We start from the raw sequence: 24,994 nt of genomic DNA on the forward strand, positions 1-24,994 counted from the left end.
CTTCCCGATTAAAACCAAGCTCTTGCTTGACTTTGCTCTTGTTATGCAACTTCCCTTGATTGCCCTTCTGCCGAAAATTAGGGAATCCACTAATCCTTTTTTGGTTGGAAAACGAGCGAGAACGAGATAAAATTTCGGTTCGTTGAAGGTGAAAATGGGGGTTTAGAGAATCGGAGTTTGTAAGATCTACTCTAAAATTCAAAGACAAGGACCAACACATATATAAATAGAAATAAAGAGATAGCCAGAAGATGATAACTGATAATTTGAAACGGTGCCGTTTATATTGATTTGACTAAGAAATTACATTTTACAATGAATATAATAAAGACGAGTTAAACCTATAATGACTGAAATAAGGACTTAAAGATATGTCCCATACATAAAGGACTATATGATAGAATATCTAAATTGCTTCCATCAGCCATGAAAAGCCAACGACGAACACCATTACACCTAGCTAGTGTCCCCCTTTCTTCTTCTTCCCTCCTTTCTTCTTCTTAGGTGGAATCTTCTTCTTTGGCGGCATGGTCGGCTCCTTCTTCATCTTCTTCTTAGATACTTCAGCAACATGCCTTGGAATAGGGCATCAGAGCCCACATTTGCCTTGATGGCAGAGCATATCAGCTAGCGTGTGGAAGCTAGCTTTGCACATGGCCACAAACGACCTATTCTTCCTTAAATGAATTCGATCATTGTGAGCATCCATTTCCTTTTCCAAATTGAAAAAACGAGAACATACAATACAATGAAACCTGAATTGCGTCAGGATTGATTGATGTGACGCGAGAGAGAATTGATATATTATTATCATCGTATAATAGTTGTCCAACATGCAGTGATATGTGTAGCTGTTCATGCAAAACAAATCATGAACCCTTTTATGACAATTGAAACTTACTTAGTTGGTGAGGCATGCTAAAGTTTTTGACGTTATTGTAGACCTCGAAAATTAATATGCCATGATACCATCTTAAAATCCACAATCACACAATTGGAATTTCATAAATAATTTTAGTTATATACACAACCACATAGCTTAAATTTAGAGACAGATCTAAAAAAACTTTTCACTGGAGGCAAAATAGTGGAAACTTACATCAATTCTTATTTATGGTTTTTTTTTATCCAAAAAAAATTATATCAATACTTGTTTAGGGGACTTTTTTCCAGAAAAAGGATGCATATACACATGAGAGTATGAAATATAAACTGCATGGTAGAGGGGTTGGGAAAAACTTTTCAAAAGAAATGATATCAATGCAAATTTAGGGAAATGTTTATATAGAAAAAGGGTGTATATACACATACACAAAGAAATATAAATTGCACAATAGAACGGTTGGGAAAAAAATTCAAAAGAAATTATTTGAATGTTTATTTAGGAGATTTTTTTTTTTTAAAAAAGGACGTATATACATAGTAGAGTTTAAGTTGTGAAAAATATTTAAAAGTAGACTAGTTTAAGCTGGGGCAGCGCTAAGCACACGAAAGACAGCTCCAAAAAATCGAACCAAGGGTTATAAGATGCAACTTAAAATGCCTAACCACTTGATCAAACATTCTTTTCAGATCACGTATTAGCAAAATACAATATTTATTTTAAAATATTGGGAACAATTGTCCCTACTTGCCTTTTAATAAATCCGCCACTGCTTAAATTTCATAGATAATCATGCGTTGTATCATTTTAAATTTTGGTATGGGACAACACATTTTTCTCGATGAGATTTCAACACATCAACTAAGGTTCCTTTATTATCACATGAATCCATAGAACTTATGAGAAAAAAAAGATTGTGTAGGTCATTGATATTATTCAACAAATTTAGTCTCAGATAGTCACCTGAGTCTGAGTGGGTCATACTCAACCTTATAAATGGAAATTAAAAATAATTATAGGGCCATCATCATTATTATTATTTAATTAAAAGAAAGCAATAGGCAACCACGGTGCAATGCTCGAATTTGGACATAATGGACCATTGAGTCTAAATTCAAAATTACTCGTGTAAGGCCCAAGCCCAAACCAATTACTTCAATTTACAACGGTACCCCTTGCAATCGTCAGTCAATTCCCGCCATCTGAAAAGAAAATCTAGTCTGAACTTTGACCGGCGGAGCTGAAACTGAGAAGCTCTCTGAAACCAATCGACGATGAACTGTAAAATCCCAATAACTGTAGCAATCACGAACCCTTCTTTCTCATTAACCCCTTGTTCACGTCATCTAACACAATTCTACCCTCAATTCCCCACAACTCACAAAAGCCCTAATACTGTCGCTCTCAAATTCCGGAATAGGTTTCAAATTCTTGCAGCCGACGGGGATGGGACTGCCGGAAACTGGGTGAACCGGTTGCCAATAAGGGGTTTTGCTGCCGATAAAGTGTTCCGGCTCATTTCTGGGGCGACCTCAAGTCCAATTGGCCAGTACATTTCAAAGCCATTCACTTTCTTGCACTCTGTCGACCCCAGAGTCAAACTGGTTCGTCGGAATTGTTTTCATTTTAAGATTGGTTTTTGGATTCATTTCTGAAATTTTTGATTGGTATTTAGTGGGTATGGAAATCTAGTTAAGTGGATTTGATCATTATCTGAGCTAAGTTTTGTTTAATTATTTCCTTTTTCTTTGCAGGTATGGCTTTTGGCTTTGGTTATTTTACCAGCACGGTCGCATATAGTTATGCGCTTTGGACTCGTAATATACATTGCTCTTCTGTCAATATGTTTCCTACCTACCGATGTGTGGAAGGTATATAAGTTTTGAAGAATTACTAAATTTCGTGTATACTGTCTCTTTTTTGTTTGAAATGAGAATGAACTATTGTCATGGTACTCGTAGGACCAATTGGGAAGAGTATCACTGCTCTCTGGTATTTTGTTCATAATGTTGGGACTTGGGACAGATGGTGTACCACCAGTTGTCCAGCCGAGAACTCCGCCACTTGCACTTACAGGGTTGCCTAATGTTCCAATGTCTTTGGGAGGTTATTCTTATTTGATAATGAAGCTAGGACCTTTACAATTTACAAGAAAGGGTTTGTCGGTAGCTAGCACTGCTGCATGCTTAACTTTCACTGTAAGTTACCTCTTTTGTTTTTGCTCTTTTAGTTTTTTTTTTCCTGTGAAGTGGTGAACATGAGATCATCCATCTCATAAGCTTATTTGAGATTGAACTCTAGGAGCAATCATTCATTTCTTGATTCTATTTGCATTCAACTTGACTAGCTATACAATTCAATGGGATTGATTATCTGAGAACAAGGTTTATTTTTGTGAAAGATTTTCCAAAGTGCAAGCATCTGCCTGGCTACCACAACCCCAGAAGAACTTGCTTTTGCTTTGCGGTGGTTTATGAAACCTCTGGGATATATCGGAGTTCCAGTAGCTGAGATTATTCTTACCCTCTTGCTTTCACTGAGATTCCTCAATTTGGTATTTGATGAGGTAATAGACTTTTGTATTTGGTTTCTTTCTTCTGTAATAATCTAAATCATTCGTTTGTTTCTATTAATAGCAACTATATTGTAGCTATCCTCACTTCTCTAATCTACTCTACCATTCCATTCCATATGATGATTGCTATTTTGTTGGCAGGTCCGTAACGTTGCTTTGGGAATTGTTTCTCGCCGGATTGATTGGCAGCAGTTAACAGTGATGGAAACCATAGATAGTAAGTGGATGCTCTTCTATATACTTCGCTTAAACAATTGTGCTTGCTTGCAGCTTATGCTATTTCTCCAAATTGTCAATTTTCAGTTTTTGCTTCTTACATCCGTCGGATATTTCAAAACATTTTTAGCCATGCGGAGCAAATATCTCAGGTCTATATCTTTGATCTTTCCTATGTCAGTGTTTTTATTCACTTGGATGTTGAAACTAGACGAGTCACTTGTGAATTCTCAAAATTATTTAATAGTATCTTGTTTGGACGACTTGGGTTTTCAGGCCATGATTGTAAGGGGTTTTAGAGGAGACAGCAACACGCATCGGATTTACTTCTTATCCAAGTCATCTTTCGGAGTGGCAGATTTCGCTTCCTTAGTGTGCCTGGTTGGTGTTATGAGTGCTGCTTTTTTGTCCGATTATTTTCTTGTATAACAACTGACGACTATATTGTAAAGCTAAGACAAGTAAATGTACAAGAACTTTTCTTCTGTAATTTTCGTTTTCTACAATTTTGAACCTCAGCAAGAAAATGGCGAAGAGTGGAATGATTACGGCTTTGATCGTCTAACATATATAGTACGACTATTATGAAATAAACTTTAACGAAAACGTCAATAATTTAATCATGACCATTGTCGATATAAAACCGCGTTCCATCCTAAAGCTAGCGAAGCTATACAGGCACTCTCACACAGCAACAAAATGGATCCCCAATCCATATTACATCATCCTTTTCCCTATAAGGTTATTTCCGCCAGCAAAGCTTTCTGGCGCCCTCTCTCATCATCTCATAGGCAAGTTTGTAGTGCTCAAGAGAGGATGTCCCAAATTCTATGTACTTGGAAGCTGCCTCTTTGAGACTCCAAACCATCATATTCTTAAGTTCTTCAGAGCTAATGCCTGAATCAAAATTATGGACAATGCCTAACTCAGCATACCTCGTCCAACGATGCAAAATGAAGCGAGACGGAATTTCTTTCACATCCAACATATTGAAAACTCTCAAAATATGTCTGCAGAGAACACCTTCGAATTCGAACATACGGCACGTACAACTAACATTCAGGTTGGATGGACTAACAGTAACTGCATGCTTTTCATTTTCATGTCCACACGTTCGTACCGAGAATCTACAAAGGTCTCCTTCCTCATAGGTCTTCATTCCAATATAGTTGTCAGACTGCAAAAGTTCATTTTGGAATATTTGGAAAAGAGTAAGAGTATAAAGCCTACCGCACTGTTCTTCTATGGGTTCGTTTGTTCGCAGAAGACCGTGCAAGTTGCTACTGTGGAAATCCTCTTTTCTTTCCTCTACACGACGTTGCTCAAGACCTTCCTCATACTGTGAAATAAAGTCTTTGAATGGGGTTTGATCATTCACATAATCTCCAAAGAATGACTCAGTACTTCCATTCATGGGTATTCCAGCAAAAAATGTTCCTAGTAAGTACACTGGAACCCAATTTGAACGCTTATCGTACATTTCTTTCAGCCAAACATTCTCCTTCAAGCCATACTTGCTGATAAGTGCACACCACGAAGTTTGGAATTCGGCAGTTGTCTGGCTTCGATATATGCACTTATCATATTCAAGTTTGAATTCAGGACCCACCAACCTGAAATTTTCTCGCTCCTTTGCCCTCATCTGCCATGTTGAAAACCGATGATGAGTTCCAGGTAAGATTTGAGCTATAGCTTGTTGAATGGCTGTGTCTTGATCAGCAATTATTGATTTTGGACGGCGACCAGACATTGCTCGAAGCCAAGTCTCAAACAACCAAGTGAAAGACTCCCTGGATTCATCGGCAATCAAAGCACAACCAAGAAGAACCGGTTTCCGATGATGATTAACTCCGACAAATGTAGCAAATGGCAGTTCATGGTTACCTTTCCGATATGAAGTATCAAAAACAATGGCATCGCCAAATTGACTGCATGAAAATCTCGACCTTCCATCAGCCCAGAAAATACTCCTGCAATTACCATTCTCAACTTCGACAGAGTAAAAGAATCCTGAATCTTCTGCTTGTTTAATTTGGAAATATTCCAGAAGTACAGTGTACCATTCATTTTCAATGTTATTTATAGAACTTCCTTGGATAATGTGGCCACCATTTATATCAGATAAATCGACAGAGTCTAATCCACCATTAAAATCTTCATGAAATCTCTTTAAAGCTGTAGGAGATTGATTTTGAGACTGAGATCCCAGTTGAAAACCCAGAACGTGATTGTGATCCTTCTGAAAACGGTCCACCACCCAACTTCCATCCTCTTGTTTCTTAATCCTCATAAATGCTCCACAGCCAAGTCTTGAGGGATGCTGAAACCCTTCCTTTGAGCACACAAATCGACGGGATGTAATTGATCCATCGTGCTTTGACCGAAACAACTGCCCTATCCGAATTCTAAATCCACTACTTTCCGCAAATGCTTGATAAAATTGGTATGCATCATTAGCTGAATTAAACTGTAGACCTACATATGGTTCGAAATGAACTTCTTGGACATCTCCTTCCCTTTTAAGGCGTTTGACATTAATGATACCCGATGGACAGGGAATGCCATCCTGAACATAATCAATTTCATCCTGCAATTTCGTTCTTGGCCTTCGTGTCACATCAACTGCACGTTTTCTAGCAGTAGGAGATCGCTGATGCATGATGACTGGACGGTTTTCTCCATCAGGACCTAGTTCATGATTGTGCTCTTTCTGGATTTGGTCGATAACCCACTTTCCAGAGTCACGTGCTTGTACCCTAATGAATGCCGGACAACCATTTCTCGAACTAAGCTGAAATCCCTCCTTGGAGCATACAAACCTTCGCGACGAAACAGACCCATCTGTCCTTGATCTGTAGAGCTGACCAGTTCGAATTTTGAATCCCTTGCGTGTTGCATATAGAGCGTAAAATTGGCGCGACTCGTCAGCTGAATTAAACTCCATCCCAAGACATGGCTCAGCTGTAGACTCTCCTCCATTATCGCGGTGGAGATAGTTCAATTTATCCACATGTACTACACCATTTGGGTATTCCCTTACAACCATGGGAATGTTTTGACACTCACTGGCATCCAAACTGCATGGTAAAATAAAAAACAGAGATTTCGAAAAGTGAGCTAACGAATACCTTAGATTAAATCAAGCTCAGCTCAGCTCAGCTCTACTAATTATAGTTTCTCAGGAACCAAAACAGAAACTGATGATTGCAGACAAAAACCCAAACTTTGAAATGAAATCCAATTTATTCCAATTCACGCATTCATTCATAGCAACTGACGAATCAAAATTACACCCACCACGTACCTTGGGATAGAGAAGGGATTGGAGCTCGACCCAAACAACATAGATAACGAGATACCGAAAATTGGGGGAATCCGCAAAATCCTTTTTTGGCGGGAAAATTGAGACAATTTTGGTTTCGTTGAAGCTGAAAATGGTCTTCACCCTTTCTTCAATGGCGACGACAGCAGTAGGGTTTGGATTATGAAGCCATAGCCATCATAGTCGGAGCTTATAAGATCCTACTGAAATGGTAAAACCTTCATTTTCAGTACTCGAATACATAGACAGGGACCAATACCCAAACCGAACCGAGTCGATTGATGATCTATACAAATTTGTAAACATATAAGATGATATAGCCCATTAGGCTATTTGGACCGATTCGGTTTATTACGCCTAGGCCTGTGGACGAGTCGACTGTGCAAAATCGGTTTCGATTCGGTTTTCTATAAAAAATTAACCAAATCAAAAAAATCGGTTATCAAAATTGATGAACCAACATCAAACCGTCTTATAATCGATTTTATTCAAAAATGTCGGTTTTAACTAAAATTTTCTCAAATTTAATTTGTTTTAGTTATTCTTATATTTTATGTTATTATAAATAAATTATCCACATAATAATTGAATTACAAATATAAAAAAATTAAATTAGAGTAAGTTTTCATACAGTTGAATCTTTTTAAATTAATATTGTCGGAATCGAAGAAATTTATTATTTTAGCAAAATATTAATTTATCGATATATGATTCCCTTAAAATTGTAAGTCGGATTCGAGAAAATTTATTATTTTAATGAGGTTATTATTTTATCGAATATTATTTTATCAAGGTTATACTGTATTATAATTGACTTGAAAATATTAAAAATTTAAGATTGAAATAAATCATGAATATCATATTGAATATTTATTAATGTGTTGATTTTGGTTCATTTCGGTTTAAAAAAACCGATTTAACCGAACTAAATTAACCAAAATATTTTTACAAACCAAAACGGAACCATTTTAGAATATTAACCAAATCAAACCGAACCAGTTTCATCGGTTTTCTTAAAATCATCGGTTCGATCGGTTTTTTCCCAACTGTAAGCTAGACTCCTCGTCCTCCTCCCTTCAGTTCAGTTGTTCGAATTCAAGGAATCATACCAATTTTCAGTCTCCAATCAGATTTCCTATTGCCCGTAAGTGTTACAATCTGGTTTTTCTGTATGGGAAATTTTGAATTTTGAGCTCAATAATAGTAGTTTAGTGACTGATTAGATGATTCATGGCTAAACCTCCGTCGCCAGCTTCAATTATATCTTTCTTTCGCCAAAATATTCGTTCCAATCCCCAAAACTCTCATACCCAGATACGAAATCTCACAAAAGAAAGCGACTTTGATAGTGGAAGTGTTAAGTCTAACAAGATTAATGAGTTTCCGTACAAGGCAGACCAGGAATTTAGTGATGTTGTGAAAATGTATGTAACATTACTAGAAAAAAACCCAGATGGGAACTCTGATTTCCCTGGTTTCAATTTCTCCGATCCTCGTTTCTTCCGCGTGTATTTGAGGTGTCAAAGCAATTTACTTGTCTCGTTGAGGTTCTTTTACTGGCTTCGTTCTACATTTAATGTTTCGCCTGATTGGGATTGCTGTAATATACTTTTTGAGGCACTTGTTGAGGCCAAGGCTGGTGCTGCTGCGAAAGGGTTGATTGATCAGGCTGGCTGTACTCCTAGGCTGTATAGTTTGGAACGGTTCATTTGCTGCCTTTCCGAGGGAGGATTAGTTGAGGAAGCTGTTAATGTGTTTGATAAGTTGAAAGTTGACAGAGTTTGTCCGTCAGTGAAGACATGGAATTCTGCTATATTGGGCTGTCTCAAGGCTGGAAATACTGAGCTTCTGTGGAAGTTGTATGATGAAATGATGCAATCTGATGTTAAGGCCGATATTGAGACAGTTGACTATCTCATTTGTGCTTATTGTGAGGATGGGAATGTTTCTCAGGGTTACAAACTCCTTCAGCAGGTTGTGAATGATGGGTTAGACCGTGGGAATTTTGCTTTCAACAAGCTGGTTAAGGGGTTCTGTAAGGAGAAAAATTACGGTAAAATGTCTGCATTACTTCATAATATGAAAGCTACTAGACATACTCTGGACATATATACATATCAAGAGGTTATCCAAGGACTATGTCATAACAGAATGTATGTTGAGTGTTTTAGAGTTTTCACCGATTTGAAGGAGAGGGGGCATTTCCCAAATAGGGTTATGTATACTACAATCATTCACGGTCTTTATGACATTGGATGGCTTGGAGATGCTTGGAATTTGTGGTTCGAGATGATTTCTAAGGGAATATCTCCTAATGAATACACTTACAATGCTCTAATTGATGGCCATTTAAAGATTGGAAAAATTGAAGAAGCCACAAGGCTGTACAATGAGATGTGTGATAAAGGCTATGGAGAAACCACTGTGAATTACAATGTAATGATCGGTGGGTTGGGTCGTCATGGAAGAACAGACGAAGCTTATCACTTATTTCAAGAAATGTCGCAAAAAGGTGTTGTCCGTGACACTATAACTTACAACTCTTTGATAAATGGTTTTTGCAAGGAGGGTAGGATAAGTGAGGGTATAGATTTATTGAAAGAACTCGTTGATGTGGGTTTAAAACCGTCTCCTTCATCTAATTCCTCCATTATCGAAAAACTATGTGAAGTAGGAGATGTCGATGGAGCAAAAAGATTGTGGAGTGATATGTGCGACAGAGGTTTGGAGCCAAAGGCCTGTAGTCATGAACACATAATTATTGGATTATGCGAGCAAGGATTTCCCATGGAGGCGATGGAGTGGTTAGTTTCCATGCTGACCAGCAAACTAAAACCACGTAGGGAGACATTTGAGAGGCTTATTCAATGTCTCTCGCAGAGTGATAAAATGGATGATTCCTTGCATGTTTCAGAATTAATGTCAAAGATGGGTTATAGACTTGAACAACGCATATCACAGTCTCTGGTCCACAAATTTGGCCAAAACGGTTCCCATTTCCTAGAAAATAATTAAAAGTAGAGGCTTTCAAGGTATGTCTGTAACTTTGTACTCTTTATTTTTATTTTTTTTTATCATAATCTATAGACGGAATAAAGCAGGAATCTTTAATTTATTTCTATCCTTTTTAAGGATTTGATGTAGCGATGAGCAATTTTTGCATCGATCTATTCCATGATTCCATGAATACCAAGAAGTTTCGCTGATTGATTCGGGTTTACGTTAAATCCAGATGTCTGCTTTTCTTCATTGCAGAACACACACATGAAGACTTGTCATCATAATGTAATTGTTTGATATTGGTTTTATTTGATGTACAAGTACACAAAACAGGTCATTGGGTGGTTCATAGGTATGTTTGTTTGTAAGTGGGACAAGCTGTAATGAATCAAAAAAATACTACTAGTGTTTATAGAGCATCTTTTATGAATCTTCTCATACCATTATTCTTGTATATTCTTTTTTTAAGAGCTCCAAGCAAACCAGCTAATCAAAGTCCATTTGTCTATTGTCACAGTCAGTCACAGCCACTTGATTCCTCTTGATTTTAAGTGAATGTAGGAAGTTTACAGTCGTAAAAACAACGGGAAACCCATATGTTGCTCCCTAATTTTAAAGCATTCATCATCTCGCATGTCTCAATTCGAATATTTAGTCCTTATGTTTGACGAAAGTGATGACAACAGAACAAGCCTCCTCAAAATAAAAATCTCTTTTTGACCCTAGAGAGAAATAAATTAATCGTTAAGAAGTATTTTATCCTCAAATGCATCGAATTACGACTTCCATCTTTAATTACTTGACATTTTTTATTTAAATTGTATAAAAAATATATATAAAAAAAATGACGAATAATTAGACACAGGTCATCCACCAAATAATATCTAAAACCAAAAGCATCTTATTTTTCTATAACCAAAAATGGAAAATTGATTCGAATATATTATTTTCGTTTTAAAATATATGATATTTTGAAAATTATGACATGTATAATTTTCAAAACATATATATAAACCATCATCAATTTTAAGAAAGACGTAGTATATGATTTTTGTTCGACACGCGCTGTGACTTTAGAAAAACCTTGGGTGTCACCGTCATTTCTATTTTGGACAAATCCTCTATACCATCCATCAAACACAAAGTTGTTGTTTCGATCGGTTTTTCCTTTTTTCAAAATCAAAATTAACCAAAAAATTCTTCCAAAATCCCACAAATTATGTTGGAAGGAAAAAATAAGATGAAAGGGTACGAAGGCGTTAGCAGTACAGACGTTGACTTGGAGGCAGGAACAGGGGAGACCCTTTACCCAGGTCTTAGCTATGGCGAGAATCAGCTCCGTTGGGGCTTCATCCGTAAAGTCTACGGTATCTTAGCCGCACAGCTCATCTTAACCACCGCTGTCTCAGCCGCCGTCGTCCTTTACGCTCCTCTCAACGGCCTCCTTACCGGAAATTCCGGTCTCATGTTCCTCTTCTGTGTTCTCTCCTTATTCTGTGAGTATCTAGATCTAAAAGGCTTCTCATTTGTTTTGATTATTTTTGCTTTTGGTGATTTGTGTACTGCAATTTTGGATCATCTCTCATGTTGGTGTTGAAAAGTTATCTCCTTTACAAAGAATAGTTTCAATTGTGGAAAGCTGAATTGGGGTTTTTATCATCTTCTGAAGGCTTCACCTTGTCTTGATAATTGTTGCTTTTGGTGATTTGTATACTGCAATTTGGCTCGTCTCTCAATTGGGTGTTGAAAAGTTGTCTTCTTTTTAAGATATAGACTAAACTTTGTTCAGTTTGTGGGAAGATGAATTGGATTTTATATCATCTTCTTTCTGTCCAATTCTTCTCGTAACCATGTATTATTATCTTCATTATCATTGGTGTAATTATATTATGCAATGCAGTGATATGGCCGTTGCACATTTATCACCAAAAGCACCCAGTGAACTTGATCATCCTTGCTGTCTTCACCGTGTCACTAAGTTTCTCTGTCGGTGTAAGCTGCGCCAACACAGATGGTTCGTCTTCCTCCTCCTATCATCATTCTATTTAGTATCATTAAAATAAATGAAGTTGTCTGATGGGGTATTCTTTTGGTTTCAGGGTCAATTGTGCTTGAAGCATTGATTCTTACAGCTGCTGTCGTCTCGTCTCTTACGGGTTACACTTTTTGGGCTGCCAAGAGGGGCAAGGATTTCAGCTTCCTTGGACCTATTCTCTTCACCAGCCTTGTTATTCTAGTCCTCACAAGCTTTATGCAGGTTAGATAAGCTAGATAGATATCATTTTACTTGCATGCATACTAGTACTAGTATTTTCTTTTTCGATCATGTGATTAAATGTTTCTTGTTCTTTACATGACAGATGTTTTTCCCTCTGGGCCCAACTTCTACCGCCGTCTACGGTGGAATCAGTGCTTTGGTTTTCTGTGGATACATAGTTTATGACACTGACAACTTGATCAAGCGATTCACCTATGATGACTACATTTTGGCATCTGCTGCTCTCTACCTCGATATTCTCAACTTGTTCCTCACCATTTTACGCATCCTGAATCGTGGAGATAACTAAATCTACAGATAACCAGAGAGAGAGAGACTGCTCAATTATCATGTATTTACTGGCTTATGTGAGTGTGATAAAACAGATTTGTTCTTATTATCCTCTTATCTGCATAATACTCCTACATTTTCTCGGCCCTTTGTATGTTATGATTAGCTTGAATGTTATATAATGCAGTATAAGATTTAGCTACAATGATTCTATATGCTCAGTTGACTTGATTTTTCTACCGACTTCGTAGAGACTCGAGGATGCATGTAATTAAGGGACCTTAACACGCAAAATTCGCTATAATAGAGTGATTTACCAAAGATAAGCAGCCTTTCAGATTAAAGATATCCTTTGTTATCCTTTCATTAGGTCTTTATGACAATAAAATATCTTCTCTTAAAACACATAAAACTCGTCGTCTTCTATACACATCGGAGTTTATATTTCCGGTAAAAACAACGGTCAAACAGATCTTAACCAGAGAGACAAGAATATGAAGACTCAAGCTCTCTTGATTTGATTCACCAATGTATCTTTCCATGCATCGTTTAGAGAAATAACTTTTTCGTCCTCAACTTCTTCTTTAATTTCCTGCAACCCTCCTGTCAAGCAGAGAAATATCAACTGAATGCTGAATTTGACCCCCTAGGTTCTTGGCATTTTAACAATTTCTGCAAAACAAAACCCAAATGTAAAATCTTCTAAATCACTTACGTACTTGAGAGATGACTTTGTATACTGTTATTAGCGTCAAATGTGTGATGTGATGCAAGGAAAATTTGACAAATTTCAGGGACTCAATTAACATAAAACTGACAGACTTTAGCAAATCAAGCATTATTGAAACTTGCCGAAAGACGGCTTTTTGATTCAGCCGCTGTCATTCAAAATTGATGATGCAGTAGTAATGTCCATGTTACCAGGATCATTTTCATGTATCAGTTATCACATACTCAATTCTAATGGCTACTTCAAGTTTTCCACTTTTCAGCATTTAATTTGGCCCTTGTAAACTGGTTTTGTAATTCTAGCACTCGTTATCTGGAATTCCTGTAGAGTTGACAGCTCCAATAACTTGAAAACTTGTATATAAGGCAATGGAATGGACGAATCGGTCGTCGTCTCATTCTACAAACGGAAGGCTACGTACGATCCAATCGAGTTTATATTATCTACTTATCTTGGTCAGTTCCAATAGAGTTTTATTTATTTATTTTTGAGTAAATTCGTACCAACCATGAGCCACCTAACTTTGGCTTTATCACATACTATGTATACTTGATTATTTTTTATAAATTCAATATTTAACATGTATCAAATTAAAAATCCTTCTCAAAATCTTATGTCCTCAAATACGTACGTAAATTATTAGTTTACGTCTTGATGGGTGACAATTTATCAAATTTAAATCGTTCTCGATCATTTAATTATATTTCTCTTTAATACCTACGTACACAAACAAGAAAATAAAAAACTAGCAATTGCCTAATAATTTTTAGGCCATTGGAACTGTTTCCTTCACATACATCAGCACTAGTAAAACTTTTTATTTATATAGATGCATATGATTAATATATCTAAAGTCAACTATAACATAATCATTAATTCTAGTATTTTCTTCTGAATATTGTATCAAAGCAAATTCTAGTATTTAATAATTTTGGCTTGTCTTTATCAAGAAGGGGTCATATACAGCGATGCCAGGCTAAAATTCTCCTTCACAGTTGAAGAAAAGATGAAAATTCCATTTCTATTGCAATCAGTATTTCGAATCGCTTTCTTGCTGTTGCTCATGATCGAAGTACTTCGAACAGAAGGATGTATGGTGCCTTGCTGTTGTAGTGAATATTGTGGAAATTTTCGCATTCATATGATTATAATTCCAGCCCCAGGTACGTAAAATTTAGCTATATATTTTCCAGTTTGATTCATTTTATTTAACCATAATTGGGTTTTTGAATTATAATTCAAATTTGTAATAGGGTTTTTGATTTGAAAGAATAGCTTGGTTTCAGGTTTTTGCTGATCCAGGCTTCTTGACTATTTCAATTTCATGTGTGTGAATAATTTCAGGTTGTAGATCAGAAATGGATCGTGACGTAGTTTTAATGTCACCTCATCATCTGATGTTGGAGAAACAATTTGACTTAAGCTTGCCAACTCATGTTGAGAGGCACCCTTTTCTCTTAACGGCGTTAACTCTCCTTGTTTTTCTCTGTACTATTTACCTTTATTTTGCTGTCACAATGGGAGATAGAATGTTTTGTACTGGACAACAATGATCCCAAAAGGCATCATATGTCGTTTCGAGCATTTTGGAATGATGGATAAAGCAATGGATCTGGCTCTTTTAATCCATTTCGGGTCTAATCTTACGTTTAGAATGCTAGATCAAATTACCACATTCCTAATCCATCAAAGTCTATTTTCTCAGTTCAAAGGAAATCGGAAGCCACCGCGATAATTTTAACGACAATAGATCAATTAATCATGAATGTAGTATAGTCTATGAACATATTGTTAGATGATAAAATTCTGTTATTGAAGTCTCATTTGAGCTCAATGCTCCTACATTTCTCAACGACATGTATATGAAATTCTTACAAGTGTTTCAATCATAAAATAAAATGACTATAAAAAAGATAAGTGTGAAAATGACATTTTGTAATATGTCAAGAATAGCAACAACACTAAGTTTGAAATATGTTTTTCCAGAAAAATTCTTCATGTAAATCTTGTTTCTAGGAAATCCTGTTTTAGGAAAAATGACGGACCAAAGTTCTAATGTTGAATGGCTTTTTTCATTAAGTCTGAGTGATGCTGGAAGTTGTTGAGACTTGAGAGCTTGATTGTTATTAATTTGCTGGAAAAAAAAGAAGAGTGAAGAAGAAAAAATAAAGATTGCAGCTTCCTGTTTTAATCAAGAAGGTTGGAAGAATGGTGTTTGATTTGATCATGACTTGCCTGAATAAGAAGCTGGATGGTGGAAAGCAATCGATATCAATGAAGAACCGAACAATTTCATGGAAACATGAGTACAATCAGTTTGTAAAATAAAGAAAGAAAATCATCTGGTATTTACTGCACATTATGCTGTGACTCTCAAACTATTGACTAATACGTCATTGATGTCATTGACTAGATCCCAATCCAACATTACTCGAAAGAGAAAACGACTACTTAGCAGGTTCGTCGTCATCATCTTTGATATCCCAACTGAGATCTTCTTCTTCCTCTGCAGCACTCGATTGGTTTCGTAAATCGGATTTGCTTGTGCTCCCAGTGATTTTCACTTTCTCATAATTACTCGCGGTATCCTCAATTTCATCCCACCCAAGATCATCCTCCCCGGTCTCATTTGAAGGATGGCTCGGTATGATCGAAATGTCACTGTCCTTACCCGATGATGAACCGTTATCTTCCTTCCCTTCCATTTTCTCCTTATTGCTCTCAACATTCACCATTTTCATCGTCTCAATTTCACCCGAACCCCTCTTTCCAACCGCCGCATCTCCACGATTCAACGAAGATGAGTTATTATCTTCCTCATCATCATCATAATCCCAACTCAAATCCTCCTCTTCTTCACCCTCCATGGCTCGTTTCACTAGCCTAGCTCTTGCATCCTCAGCTAGTTTTAGTTTATGCACTCGGTAAAAATACCTACACCAAAATGTTCCACAGTCAGCTACTCTATCAGGCACAAGCGTCCGGTAAATATCGGCAACAACCCCATTTTCACTAATCAAATCCTCGATTTCTTTGTCCTTTTCATCAAAGCTGAATCCTTGTCTCCACTTATCATAGTCTTCCTTATCCTCCGGCTCGGTACAATAGGTAGCCTCATCACATTGAAGGCCACGCAATTGGTTTTCGAATCGACTATATGGTTTATTAACATCTAAACCGCTACCACTAGCACTAAGCCTCCTATTAACATCAGCAACATTGTAATCATGATCTGACGTAGGTAAAAGCGTGCCCCTACCGTGAGAGATAATCTGAGCCGTAGATTTCCAGACGGAGGCACCAATATCATCGATGGCTTGGCCGACGGTCTCGAGTGATTCCTGAGCGACAGATGTGCCTTTGTCGACGACTTCGCTAATGACGGATGCTTCTCTCTTCAAACCATCGCCCAATTCCTTAAAGTCGCGGCGATAGTTTTCGATGACGGACTCGGATTTTGAAGCCAATGTTTTGATCAGGCCACCGAAATCCCAAGCGGAAGCATGGACGACGTTCTCAGGATCCGCGTCGGTGTCGGAGGACGAGGACGATTTAGGTGAACTGGTGGCGGTGACGGTGAGTTGTAGATCGTCGGAGAAAACGGATTTGAAGAAATCCATTTGCTGTGAATCGTGTTGAAATTAATTTCTACAAAGAATAAAAATAGCCACGGACTGACGGAATAAAATAATCATTAATAATTTCTTCATCGATAATGAAATTACACGTCAGCGCCCCTTAACGGAAATCGTTTGTTGGGACAATTATACAGTTGGTCCTTGAACTTTAGACAAGTTTGCATCTAGCCCCTTTAACTTCAATTTTTACTTTAACATGAGAATCTTTTGTTTGTGCGGATGTGGCACGACACATGTCCAAAAAACGATAATTCAGTTTGTTAATTCATTAGTACAATGCGTTATTGACCTCTCCAAATCAAACAATCTCAATATGCTATGTTTCACACGTACAGATATTTGATACTTTCTTCTACCAGTCACAACCATTAACATGGCAAAACTTAAAAAAATGAATAATACATTACAGATAAATTAGAATTCATCCAAGAACTAGGACAAAAGAGGAGGCTAAGTGTCGAGATTTATGGTGCGAGCTACTCTTTCGATTTCGTTAGTGATCAATTCCTTTTCTTCCTCGAACGTCTCATCATCATCCCCTGCAAAGAAGGACGATTTTATTTGAATTCGAGTCGACACGTGTGTTTGATTAAGTAATACTCGTCTATCATATATAGTTTAAGAGAATTACCTTTACCGCCTGAGAGACCGTTAAGCAATGACACCAATCTTTCGTGATTTTTCGCTAGAATAACCTTTACCTCACGAGGCTTGTTCGGGTTAGCTACAAAAACCTGCTCCAAAATGGGAGATAGCGGAAACCAAGAAAAACACATCAGAATCACATGATATAAGGGAACAATGGATTTTTCTTACTAAAGAAAGATTTTCTCTGTGGAAATGTGAAAAACATAGATTCTTCTGAGAGAGATTTTCTCACCTTGAAAATGTGAAAAGCAGAGATTTGTATATTCTTACTCGAATCCTACAAAATTAAAAGACGTTCTTTTAAAATATGTTCTACGTGAGAAAAAAAAAAAAAAAAGCCCCAGTAAATTCTGGTTTGGTTTGCTAATGCATACTCGCCGCAGAAAACATTTCAGCCCCAAAAAATCATCTCATTAAATGAAACAAAGGACAAACCCTCAGCAAAGTCATCATGATCTTCAAGTTTTGAACCTCTAAAATGTAGCGCTTCATTATATGAGAATTTGGAGGCTCCAATAGGAAATCTGAGAGAAGCTAAAGACGTGGAAATTTTATCAATTGCATGCCGTTGAGGAACAATGTAACCGAGAAGAGAAAGAAAAAAAAAGGTGCTTCTAGAACTAACCTTCAAAGACTGCCTTCTTGTTACATAATTAGAGGAAGTCAAGAGCTTTTCATACAGACCAAAGAACTGGTACAAAATATCTCATTAGTTAAGTTGAAATTTCCCACGTCTAAGCAATGTAAGACTGTACACCGAGTATAACATTCAAGCACATGTTTAACTGGGATGAATCTTCCAAATCGACAGAATCTGTTTGCCGATGAGTGTAGAAATTTTATGATAAAGTTTAGTTTACCTCCTCATAATGAGCGGTCAAAAACTCAGCTACCACAGTTTCATGTTTAGTGAGCAGGTCCTGCCAACAATAGGAAGGACATTTATTAGTAATCGAAACGAGAAGGCTCAAAGCTGGAAGAGGATTATATGCAAGGAATTAAGAAAATCTGAGGAATAATCGACCCAACCTTAAAGGTCGAGAATGCATCAGAAGCAACGTCAAAATTTGGAAGCTCCACAAATTTGAAGAACAACTCGAAGCATGCAGACTCTAAAATATATCTGGAAGACACTACAAAATTTAAGTTCATGAGGAAAATAAAACTTATGTATGTGGAACAGTAAGACTTGACAAAAAAATGACATTTTTTTAATAAAGAAAATTATCACATTCATAAATATAGCCAAAAGTTTAAGGTTTTCATATGCAACTTCAAACAGCCATCAACAATAATGATAAAAGGCTTGAATATCTTACTTTGCTAGAGACGGGGATTTTATACACTCCCTCAACATGGTTCCACAATTCAAAGCGATTTCCTTGTTATCATAGCTGGTTCACAAACATGAAAGGGAGCATAAGGAAACCAGTTTAATACTTTCGCGAAGGAATAAAAGTCATGAATCCACAAAATGAAGGCAGCGCCACTGGACCTTACCTCACAACTAGAATATCTAGTAATTCCAAATGGTTCTCGATATATTCAACACAACAATATGTGGAGCCAACTTGTTGCTTCAACAATACAGACCAACAGTGGACAAGGTCTTTTCTTGCCTGTAGTAGCAGAAGCATTAGACTATTTTGATAATCAAACAAGAATATTCAGGAAATGCCATTAACGACGAAAACTTACTTCCCATCCAAGTATCTGTAACTTGTGAATTAGAAGCGCAATGACATCCTCCTTACAAATTTCAAGCGCCAATTGTGAAACTTGATCTACATTAGGTTCCGCTTCTCCATCTCCAGAAAGCATACTTCTCAAAGTTACGAAATTTTTCTCGACCTCTTCTAAAGCCTACAAAAAGGACCGACGGGTATCAACATCTCCATTAAGTAAAGCTAATGATCCATTTCTTGTCGACACAAAACTGTTATAGTCAGATACAGTAATTAACCCAAATGGCTCAAACAAATAGAGAAGCCATCAATGATCATGCTATCCCCATATCTCGATAGTTCAATGGTATATAAGTTCTATAGTTTTCAAGATCAAGGTCCATCATTTCAGTTCCCACACTCTGGAGAGTATTACTGTTACTATAACATAACCAAAGAAGCAAAAGACAGCTGATATGCGCATAAATCGCCCGTGTATTTCACTGAGAGCTCATTTACACCATAATTTAGTAATCAGGCATTAACTTTTATCTAACATTATACACAGCAAGTCCGTCCTTAAGCTGAGAAATAAAGTAAATTGTCATCCAAAATCAATAATGAAAGCATCGACAGAGGAGAATTATAGTATTACCCCATTTCAAAATTCGACATTACAGCCAATTAAAGGTCGACCCTATTGAAGAAAACTCAAAATTCGAACAAACAATCGAAATCGAAATTCAACAAACAAAAAAAATAAAGATTAAAGGCGATACCTTTTCGAGTGCTTTGACTTCAACAACAGTTTTTGTGTCGAGGGCATTTAGACTATCCTCGATTGCCTTCACCACCTCTTGTGGGGTTTTGGGCCTCGACGGCTTGAAGAATGAGAACGACATGATCGATCGATCGATCGATCAATCAATCAATCAATCAGCTGCAAATTATGAGAAATTCTCTCCTCCTAATCTAATTTGAAAAATTAAAACTAAAATCTCACGGATTGTTGTTTTCTTCTTCGTTGTAGATCTCTCATTGCTTGTTCATTCATGAACACAGCTTCGATCACTTTTCTTTTTTTTCCCTCGCCTAATGAAAATTTGACTGGAATTTCAGAAATGCAATACAATAATTCTTCTTTTTGCGTAGAAATAACATTCGGGTCCGTTTGGAAATCAGAACTTAGGTGAACTTGTCCCGGTTACGCTTATCCTTCTTTAAGTAAAGTACGTAGTAATTCTATTTTGGCAAAATTAACCGTTTGGTCTTTATATCTTATATTTTTAAATTATTTCGTCTTTTATTTGTAAAAGTGTACATACTGAAAAAATATTTTTTATGGGGAAGGTGCAGTTTCAACCCCAATATTTTTCTATATACATAGTGGTCCCTGGGACATGATGTGTATTATAGTTACTACTGAAAAAATACAACTTTTGACACCACTTCATAATTTTTATTAAAATTTTGAGACTACTTATTTCTGATATGTAAAAGGAAATGCGGCATTTTTTACGCGTAATGTTACGTTCTGATTGTAAATATTTGACGACGTTTATTTTGAAGGACCAAATAATATAACGATTGTATATATTGAGACATAAAATACACATTAACAAATAAAAGACGAAATGGTTCAAAAACATAAGAGATAAAGATCAAACCCTTACTTTTGTCATTTTATATTTTTATTATACGTATTAAAATTTTAGCGGCAAATTAGCGTTTTCGCGGAAGTAATATCCAAGAGATAGAGGGGTATAACGGTCATATGGATAACAACCGACTGCATCTTGCCTGAATAATTTATGTCTTTTGTGTTGTGTTGTGTCTATCTCGATCGGGAAAAAACCATTTCCATTGTTCAAGCTTTCTTCTTCTTCTGCTCTACAAATTTGCCATGGCAGTGCGAGGCCGAGATTTGATCAACACGTGTCTACCAGACGAGCTGCTGACGGAGATATTCCGGTGGGTTGACTCGAAGGCGAGTCGTGACGCGTGTTCGTTGGTCTGCAAGCGGTGGCTTTCTCTCGAGCGTCTCAGTCGTACGACGTTACGAATCGGAGCTTCCGGCACACCCTCTAGCTTGATCAGACTCCTCGCTCGCTGTTTCGTCAATATCAGGCATATTCACATCGATGAGCGTCTCGCCATTTCTAGCACCTTACAGGCAAGACCCAAATCTCTAATTTCTGATTCACTTTCTATAAATTGCAATCCGAATCCATTTTGTATGAATTGATGTATGTCTTAGAAAAGTACTTGGCAGCTGTTACAATTTATGAATTTATACTTATTGGAAAAGTATGATTCTCCTTTGTTGAGCAGGGAAGAAAGCGTGGGAGGGATCAGTCTATTCAGTCATCTTATGATAAGTCCAGGAAAAATGGATCTGAGGAGGGTGAGATGATGAAACGATGTTGTTTATCAGATGCTACTTTGGCTACCATTGGGGAAGGTTTTCCAAATCTTGAAGCATTGAGCTTAATATGGTGCTCCACTGTTTCGAGTTCGGGTTTACACTCCCTTGCTTCCTTTTGCACTTCATTAAAATCATTAGACTTGCAGGTAAATTTTCCTTCAACTTCAAACCTGTACAAGTGTTTAGTCATTTGCATTGTTCTATTCATAATGATTTGCTGGAGCTAATTCAAAAATTATCAATGTGTCTCAACTTTAATCTGTCAAATTTTCACCGTTATCTAGTTCTTGTTAGTTTTCTCAACTCTGTGGATCTAAAGTTTTTAACTTAAAAATTGGCTACAGCACCAAAAGTTGTCTTTTTCCGGTGTTAAACCAAAATTCTTATATCTGCCTTTGCTGGTGTTTCTTTATCTAAAATTTTGGAGGTTACTTTGTGCAGAAGCCCGTTCATTGCCCATGCCTTAGTTTTTGTGTGTTGTCTGTCTTTTAGGGTTGCTATGTTGGAGATCGAGGTCTGGCTGCTGTCGGAGAGTGTTGTAAACAGCTTGAAGATTTGAATTTGAGGTTTTGTGAAAGTTTAACAGACGAAGGTTTAATAGAATTAGCATCTGGTTGTGGAAAATCGTTAAAATCTCTAGGTGTTGCGGCTTGTGCAAAAGTAACTGATTTATCACTGCAAGCTGTGGGATGTCATTGCAAATCTCTTGAAAGTTTGTCGCTTGATTCTGAGTTCACCCATGATAATGGCTTAATTGCTGTGGTACAAGGTTGCCCTCTCTTGAAAGTTTTGAAGCTACAATGTATCAATGTCACAGATGAGGGATTGGTAGCTGTGGGCAGTTCTTGCTTGTTCCTCGAGAACCTTGCTTTATGTAGTTTTCAGCAATTTATTGACAGGTCAGTGTAATATGCTCTGCATAGCGCTAAACAAGATTTGGTGTCTGGGCCTACTTTCTTGGTCTCTCAGTTTTAAAAAAAAAAAAAACAGAGCACATGTTGAACTTAATTGTTTATGTCCTATTTTGCTTCTTTTGAACTTTTGTAATATGAAGAGACTGTAAGCTTATGAAAAGGCAACCTTAGAAAATGAAATGATTCTGGGGTTGTGACTATAAACATAGTAAACACATCTACTGAGTACTGACAATGTTTTTTACCTTTCAGGGGGTTGTCTGCTATTGGTAAAGGGTGCAAGAAGCTAAATAATCTTTCATTGTGTGATTGCTATTTCATCAGCGAGATGGGTTTGGTGGCAATTGCCTCGGGTTGCACAAAACTTACACATCTGGAAATAAATGGTTGCCACAATATTGGAACTAGTGGAGTGGAGTCCATCGGAAAATCTTGCATGTATGCTTCTTTATGTGTGATCATTATCAGCTGTATCTTTATCTTTTGCTGTATTCCTATTGTAGGTCATGTCATTTTCAATTTTTTGCAGGAACCTTTCTGAATTGTCTTTGTTATACTGCCAAAAGATTGGTAATTATGCTCTTTTTGAAGTTGGACGAGGCTGTAAATATCTGCAATCTCTTAACTTGGTCGATTGCTCAAATATTGGAGATGATGCCATTTGTGGTATAGCAAAAGGCTGTAGGTTTTTGAAGAAAGTTCACATTCGTAGATGTTATGAGGTTCTCCTTCCCTTTTCTCTCTCCATGATAAAATTTTGTGGTAGTAATTTATAACATCTCGTGATCAATCCATTTCCTCCACTGTAGGTTGGAAACAAGGGAATAATTGCTATCGGTGAGAATAGTAAGTATCTAAAAGAACTTAGCCTCCGGTTTTGTGATAGGTAAAGACTACTAGGCTGCTTTGTTCCCTTTGTTGAAAGCATTTTAGATATATATGATTGTGGCATGCATGCATGATCCATTCTCACTCTGTTTAATCCATTTTACACAATGATTTTCTGATAGGGTGGGAGATGAGGCCCTTATTGCCATTGGTCAGGGTTGCACCTTAGACCATTTGAATGTGAGTGGCTGCCACCAAATTAGTGATGCTGGAGTTATAGCTATTGCAAGAGGGTGTCCTCAACTTACATACTTGGATGTAAGCGTTCTTCCGGTATGTCTCTCTGTGTACATATATACTTCTCAAAGTTGTTTTTTGGTCCCTTTTATTGACTTGAGTGGGTTTTTGGATAGCTTCTGGGGGATATGGCAATGGCCGAGTTGGGAGAAGGGTGTCCTTTACTCAAGGATGTGATAATTTCACATTGCCGTAAGATAACAGACGTAGGGGTTTCCCATCTTGTGAAGAAATGCAGAACGATTGAATCGTTCCACATGGTTTATTGCCAAGGAATAACTTCAGTCGGTGTGGCTTCCGTCGTTTCAAGCTGCCTAAGCGTGAAAAAGGTGTTGGTCGAGAAGTGGAAGGTCAGTGAGAGAACCAAAAGGATTGCTGGCTCCATCATAGCCTACCTCTGTGTCGAACTCTAAGTAAAAGAAAAGATAAGATTCCAGCTCAAACTAATTTCATTGTTGTTGGAGTTAATTATGTGTATCCATGTTTCTTAATTCGTGTCCAAAACGTTGTTGAAAGTTACTTAAAATTCTGTATCAGCTGTGTTATTATTAGTGCATCAAAGGAAACAGTTTTGTAATATGGCTTTGGGATTTTTCGAAAGTACTTCTACCTGATTTTCGGCATATATATAGTTTTTTTCCCGAAATGAAAATGAACATTAGTAGAGGTCTAGAGCCAATACTTGACATGCATGTGATGAGGTCTATTTAAGTCCTAACTAATAAAGCCTTTGAAATTCGAGATGAGTAATTATAGACGAAAGGAATGTTTTTTTTTAAACGAGATGGTAATAAAATAGCTGATTATTTGGTTAAAATAAACACTTTCATCTTTATTAATTCGATTTGTTTTTGAATCGTCTGAGCAATCTGTTAATCTAGCTGAACAGCTGAACTTGTCCGGTCAGATGGAAGCAAAAAATAGTTGTTAAGTTGGGAACTAAGGGCTGTTATAATTTGATTATGGACCGAGGGATCAATCAGAGCGCTATCTATCTTCTCTATTATTAAGCACGTGAAATGTACTAGCACGGTTGTCTATCTTTTGTCTTCCTACAAAGAGTCGTCAAAGGGCCTCGCGTGCCCGGCAAAGACCCAATAGAGTCAGCACATAAGCTTGATAGATAGAAATGTCCCATTTCGACGAAACCGGTCAGTCCAACGCTAAATCAGTCCGAACACTAACGTTGGACCTGATCGATCGTCTCGAGACCAATATCAAATCAAGCCGCCAAAAGCCCCAACTATCCGACTATTTTATCGCCCCACGTTGGGTTACAGGCTACAGTTACATATAAATAGTTTTA

General features: G+C 37.1%; 6 protein-coding genes and 1 pseudogene across 6 annotated transcripts; 4 read left to right on the forward strand and 3 right to left on the reverse strand.

Annotated features, from left to right (window-relative positions):
• The first annotated feature begins 2,157 nt into the window (after window positions 1-2,157).
• LOC139883043 (protein ABCI12, chloroplastic) lies at window positions 2,158-4,103 on the forward strand. Its single transcript, XM_071867273.1, has 7 exons — window positions 2,158-2,487; window positions 2,638-2,754; window positions 2,845-3,081; window positions 3,285-3,449; window positions 3,600-3,675; window positions 3,762-3,826; window positions 3,951-4,103. The coding sequence occupies exons 1-7, from the start codon at window positions 2,158-2,160 to the stop codon at window positions 4,101-4,103; spliced, it is 1,143 nt and encodes a 380-aa protein (XP_071723374.1).
• Window positions 4,104-4,416: 313 nt separating this feature from the next.
• LOC139883044 (protein FAR1-RELATED SEQUENCE 7-like) lies at window positions 4,417-6,720 on the reverse strand. The gene has a single exon (XM_071867274.1). It carries the CDS (start codon window positions 6,718-6,720, stop codon window positions 4,417-4,419), a length of 2,304 nt encoding a protein of 767 aa, XP_071723375.1.
• Window positions 6,721-8,226: 1,506 nt separating this feature from the next.
• Window positions 8,227-10,011, forward strand: LOC139883045 (uncharacterized; annotated as a pseudogene).
• A 1,225-nt stretch (window positions 10,012-11,236) lies between these two features.
• Window positions 11,237-12,563, forward strand: LOC139883051 (BI1-like protein). Its single transcript, XM_071867280.1, has 4 exons — window positions 11,237-11,492; window positions 11,897-12,010; window positions 12,096-12,253; window positions 12,357-12,563. The coding sequence occupies exons 1-4, from the start codon at window positions 11,237-11,239 to the stop codon at window positions 12,561-12,563; spliced, it is 735 nt and encodes a 244-aa protein (XP_071723381.1).
• Window positions 12,564-15,721: 3,158 nt separating this feature from the next.
• LOC139883046 (uncharacterized) lies at window positions 15,722-16,894 on the reverse strand. Its single transcript, XM_071867275.1, has 2 exons — window positions 16,071-16,894; window positions 15,722-15,992 (listed from the first exon to the last, which is right to left on the reverse strand). The coding sequence occupies exons 1-2, from the start codon at window positions 16,892-16,894 to the stop codon at window positions 15,722-15,724; spliced, it is 1,095 nt and encodes a 364-aa protein (XP_071723376.1).
• Window positions 16,895-17,362: 468 nt separating this feature from the next.
• On the reverse strand, window positions 17,363-20,126 carry LOC139883050 (uncharacterized). The gene is made up of 11 exons (XM_071867279.1): window positions 20,004-20,126; window positions 19,259-19,423; window positions 19,061-19,179; window positions 18,880-18,954; window positions 18,590-18,683; window positions 18,421-18,480; window positions 18,186-18,251; window positions 17,996-18,094; window positions 17,793-17,837; window positions 17,544-17,646; window positions 17,363-17,451 (listed from the first exon to the last, which is right to left on the reverse strand). The coding sequence occupies exons 1-11, from the start codon at window positions 20,124-20,126 to the stop codon at window positions 17,363-17,365; spliced, it is 1,038 nt and encodes a 345-aa protein (XP_071723380.1).
• Window positions 20,127-21,127: 1,001 nt separating this feature from the next.
• Window positions 21,128-24,101, forward strand: LOC139883047 (uncharacterized). Its single transcript, XM_071867276.1, has 8 exons — window positions 21,128-21,397; window positions 21,553-21,795; window positions 22,142-22,548; window positions 22,816-23,001; window positions 23,093-23,285; window positions 23,373-23,449; window positions 23,574-23,724; window positions 23,805-24,101. Exons 1-8 carry the CDS (start codon window positions 21,128-21,130, stop codon window positions 24,099-24,101), a joined length of 1,824 nt encoding a protein of 607 aa, XP_071723377.1.
• The last annotated feature ends 893 nt before the right edge of the window (window positions 24,102-24,994 follow it).

Source organism: Rutidosis leptorrhynchoides, unplaced genomic scaffold (genome assembly GCF_046630445.1).
Source record: "Rutidosis leptorrhynchoides isolate AG116_Rl617_1_P2 unplaced genomic scaffold, CSIRO_AGI_Rlap_v1 contig343, whole genome shotgun sequence".
NCBI classification, from domain to species: domain Eukaryota; kingdom Viridiplantae; phylum Streptophyta; class Magnoliopsida; order Asterales; family Asteraceae; genus Rutidosis; species Rutidosis leptorrhynchoides.

Excerpts from the sequence above, each read along its gene's own strand:
- LOC139883047 (XM_071867276.1), top strand. The coding sequence starts at position 21,128 with ATGGCAGTGCGAGGCCGAGATTTGATCAACACGTGTCTACCAGACGAG. Across the intron at positions 21,796-22,141 it reads TAAAATCATTAGACTTGCAG|GGTTGCTATGTTGGAGATCG; the intron begins GTAAATTTTCCT and ends TCTGTCTTTTAG. Across the intron at positions 23,450-23,573 it reads AGCCTCCGGTTTTGTGATAG|GGTGGGAGATGAGGCCCTTA; the intron begins GTAAAGACTACT and ends ATTTTCTGATAG.
- LOC139883046 (XM_071867275.1), bottom strand. The coding sequence starts at position 16,894 with ATGGATTTCTTCAAATCCGTTTTCTCCGACGATCTACAACTCACCGTC. Across the intron at positions 15,993-16,070 it reads GAAGATAATAACTCATCTTC|CAATAAGGAGAAAATGGAAG; the intron begins GTTGAATCGTGG and ends GAATGTTGAGAG.
- LOC139883050 (XM_071867279.1), bottom strand. The coding sequence starts at position 20,126 with ATGTCGTTCTCATTCTTCAAGCCGTCGAGGCCCAAAACCCCACAAGAG. Across the intron at positions 18,955-19,060 it reads CTAGATATTCTAGTTGTGAG|CTATGATAACAAGGAAATCG; the intron begins GTAAGGTCCAGT and ends TTTGTGAACCAG. Across the intron at positions 17,838-17,995 it reads TCATGATGACTTTGCTGAGG|GATTCGAGTAAGAATATACA; the intron begins GTTTGTCCTTTG and ends TTAATTTTGTAG.
- LOC139883044 (XM_071867274.1), bottom strand. The coding sequence starts at position 6,720 with ATGGTTGTAAGGGAATACCCAAATGGTGTAGTACATGTGGATAAATTG.
- LOC139883043 (XM_071867273.1), top strand. The coding sequence starts at position 2,158 with ATGAACTGTAAAATCCCAATAACTGTAGCAATCACGAACCCTTCTTTC. Across the intron at positions 2,488-2,637 it reads TCGACCCCAGAGTCAAACTG|GTATGGCTTTTGGCTTTGGT; the intron begins GTTCGTCGGAAT and ends TTTTCTTTGCAG. Across the intron at positions 3,082-3,284 it reads CTGCATGCTTAACTTTCACT|ATTTTCCAAAGTGCAAGCAT; the intron begins GTAAGTTACCTC and ends TTTTTGTGAAAG.
- LOC139883051 (XM_071867280.1), top strand. The coding sequence starts at position 11,237 with ATGAAAGGGTACGAAGGCGTTAGCAGTACAGACGTTGACTTGGAGGCA. Across the intron at positions 11,493-11,896 it reads CTGTGTTCTCTCCTTATTCT|TGATATGGCCGTTGCACATT; the intron begins GTGAGTATCTAG and ends TATGCAATGCAG. Across the intron at positions 12,011-12,095 it reads AAGCTGCGCCAACACAGATG|GGTCAATTGTGCTTGAAGCA; the intron begins GTTCGTCTTCCT and ends TTTTGGTTTCAG.